Source organism: Limulus polyphemus, unplaced genomic scaffold, assembly GCF_000517525.1.
Source record: "Limulus polyphemus unplaced genomic scaffold, Limulus_polyphemus-2.1.2 Scaffold909, whole genome shotgun sequence".
NCBI classification, from domain to species: domain Eukaryota; kingdom Metazoa; phylum Arthropoda; class Merostomata; order Xiphosura; family Limulidae; genus Limulus; species Limulus polyphemus.
In genome coordinates this window covers 201274-204591 of record NW_013666519.1, presented here as the reverse complement: position 1 = coordinate 204591, position 3318 = coordinate 201274, and the positions used below count along the sequence as shown (strand labels likewise).

At 33.5% G+C, this 3318-nt stretch overlaps 1 protein-coding gene across 8 annotated transcripts in view; it reads right to left on the bottom strand.

Moving 5' to 3' along the window:
• Positions 1-3318, bottom strand: part of LOC106461176 — a 72133-nt gene that overhangs the window by 55967 nt on the left and 12848 nt on the right. For all 8 annotated transcript variants that reach the window (XM_022388040.1, XM_022388042.1, XM_022388038.1 and 5 more), the window contains exon 5: positions 972-1058. In XM_022388040.1, the coding sequence (XP_022243748.1) occupies positions 972-1058 (87 nt within the window). The remainder of the gene's footprint in view (positions 1-971; positions 1059-3318) is intronic.

The window sequence follows — 3318 nt, the reverse complement described above, 5'->3', positions numbered from 1 at the left end:
CAAAAAAATGAATGAAACGTGATTATATCTTAATTTGCATTTGCTACACGAGAGGCACTTTGGCCATTTATAATTCATTGTAGTTTCACACTCATCTTGAAAACTTAAAACAATTTATCAAATTTAAGAATATGAATCTCTCAAACATAACATAATAATGCATGTATATTACACTATTACATACATAAATGTAACCATTTAAACCAGCATGGTTTGAATACTTCTTACTCGTAATACAGCTTTCTGTACTATGTTCAGTTTGTTTTGTTTTGAATTTCGGGCAAAGCTACACGAGGGCTATCTGCACTAGCCATCCCTAATTTAGCAGTGTAAGACTAGACGGAAGGCACCACCGCTATCTCTTGGGCTACTCTTTTACCAACAAATAGTGGGATTGACTATCACTTTATAATGCCCCCATAGCTGAAAGGGCAAGCACCCTAACAATCTGGCCATGCCGGCCCACTGTACTATGTTTAAAAAAAATCTAGTTAAAAATAAGATATTCCATACAATTATGTGTGTTAATGTTCAGAAATTCATCATGAAACTTGGAGCAAAATGTTGTATACTTAAGAATGTTTTGGTCAAAGTACTACCAGATATACCTTTATCATGTATGTAAATTTAGAAGATTTGTACTGAAACTAAAGTCTTTAATTTTGTAAGCACCACCTTAGAACTAAAAAAAATAAAGACTGAATATCTTATGTAATTATATTGAACTGCAATGTCTTATGACTAACTTTTCACATTCTTTTATAATATTCTTATCTTTAATGCTAAGTACTTTCCCCAAAACTATATACAACTGATATACTTAATTTGTAATCATTAATCCCTAAAAAAAGCATTAAATAAAAAATTATGGAACTTAATGTCAAGAAAAATAAATAATATTTTTTTATGTATATTGGTATAAAATTTTTTGCGATTTGTAATTATACACAGAATGCAAATTTAAATCTTACCATAGCTTACTTTCCTAAATCTTTCAACATCTTCATCTGAGCTTCCTTCAGGTAACGAGTCATGCCTTATTTGGCTTGATGTAGTTGCTTGGATTATCATACAAAAAAAATAAAAAAATTAAGTAATGTAGTAATGCAGCACTAAAAAACACTGTTGTCCAATTTCTGAACAATACTTAAAATATGGACTGTCAACTATATTTAAGTTTGCTTTGTAATTCTAGCTACAGTAAAAAAACTAAGAAATAAAAATAAGCAGTATGCATGATTTTACTCCTCACATGACATTTGCCTTCTCTGACTATTAATGCAAGACTTGATACTTACAATCAGTTTGCTTAAGCAAATCAGTTATTAAAATGAATAGTAAACATAATATAACAATAATACTAAAAGATAAGAAATATCTTTATTTAATAGGCTGCTGTCTGAATAATAAAAAAAATAATCCATCACAATTTCTCCTCAAATACCTCTAGTGTGTAGGTAGCAAAAATTATTTACTCAATTTTTCTCAATGACATGCATAATATACAAAAATTATAAGTTAGCCTATCACACATTGTAACATTTTTCCTAGTGTTTTTTCTCCATGATTTTTACTAAATATTTGTATAAGCAGTGTTTAACAAAATAAATGGAAATGTGTTTAAATCAGATCTCATAAATATCTAATGTGACCAAGTTATATCTTTTAAGTAAGTGGCAAGTGCTCAGTCTTAAGAAAAAGCAATGATGAAAATATACTACACTATTACCCAAAACAGCAAGAAAACTATGTCCACCACAGGATGTACAGTGCCTGATCTTGAGTCTAGACAACCTGATCACAGACTTCACTGAGCATCTGAGTAAGGTAGAACTTTGGGACTTTGAAACAGTTGCACCAAAGGTTTAACCCAGTGAAAAATTTAATAATCCACTGGGCCAAGTACTAGACTCAGACATAAGGTACCACAGAGAGTTTATCAGTCTATGCAGATGATCTGTGCTTTTTCCACAGTAAGGCTTACCCTACAATGGCTTTGGTGGATCCAAAGGATATCCTCATTCAAAAGCATGGAATGGCTATAGACTATACAGTGAAATTATGAGGCACCACCTGGGTATGAGAGACCTTTTTAAAGTAGTAGCTTCAAATCAGCCATAAGAGAGGAAGAAGCCTACTGTAGCAGCTCACAGAACAAAGGCAGTTGTCACCAACCTTGGTTCTGGCATTAACATCCTTGGATGGATATACTGTAGAGCTTATCTTTCAGTTTTTCTTGTGCAACTGGTGAAATTTCATGGGAGAGTTATCCAATGGCAACCAGACAGCAATAAAAAACCGTGGACTGCATGAATGTATTTGGGATAGGAAGTCACAGTACCCCTATGTACACAAGTGGTTTTCCATGGTTTACTACAGATGAAGTCTAGTGTGTTGCTGCCATGTAACATGGTCATAGTGCCCACACATGAAATAAGCCATTTCCTGTCCAGAAAACAAGCAGAACAGCTTGAGATGCAGAATGAAGTATTTAATAAGCATACAGTTCTACCGAATGTTTCCTTAATATTGTTTCTACATAAGAAGCAATTAAAGATGTGTGAAAATGCAAGTTGTAAGTGTACTGGGGGGTAGTAACATCAGTGTAATGAAACTTTGTAATCCACACCTAACTAGCACTAAACTTCTATTTGGAAGAAAGATACAAGGGTAAGATGATAAAAGCATTAGTGGATTCTAACACTTAGAAATAAAGGTTGGAATTTGTTAACCCAAGCCATAACATGTGTAGTAGGAACCAGTTTTGCAGTCTTGATCCCATTCCATTCCTGTTGGACCTAGGCTCCATTTATGTAACATCCAGACAATAGTTGAAGGAATAAGAATGGGTTAAAGGATAAGCTTTGTTAGCTGTTGTCACAGAAATGGCAACAGGGGGCAGCACAGCTGTAGTTATTGTTCAAGCAGAAACCTAATAAAACCTAGGGTACTGAGATATTCACAAGTGTTAGGGATACATCTTCTGTGGACAAAGAGGCTGTGAGTATACATAGAAATACCACTTGAACAAGGTAATTGTTTATTACTCTGTCTCTAACTAAAGGAGTTTTTACAGAAGAGTATGGTTGTAACTTGGGAGTTACAACTCTCTTTAAAACCTAACCATCTAGCTGGCTTTCTCCACTGATCTCATTTTCAATATGGAGTTTTGCTATTTAAATTGAATTCTTAACCCTTCTGACTTTCTTGTTCTTCAACTAGAAAGTGGTAATTTCATTCGTGGGGTGTGTTGAAACCTCAGTGTTTTTTTTGTGTTGTTGTATAATTGAAGGAAAATACAATGAACATCAATATATT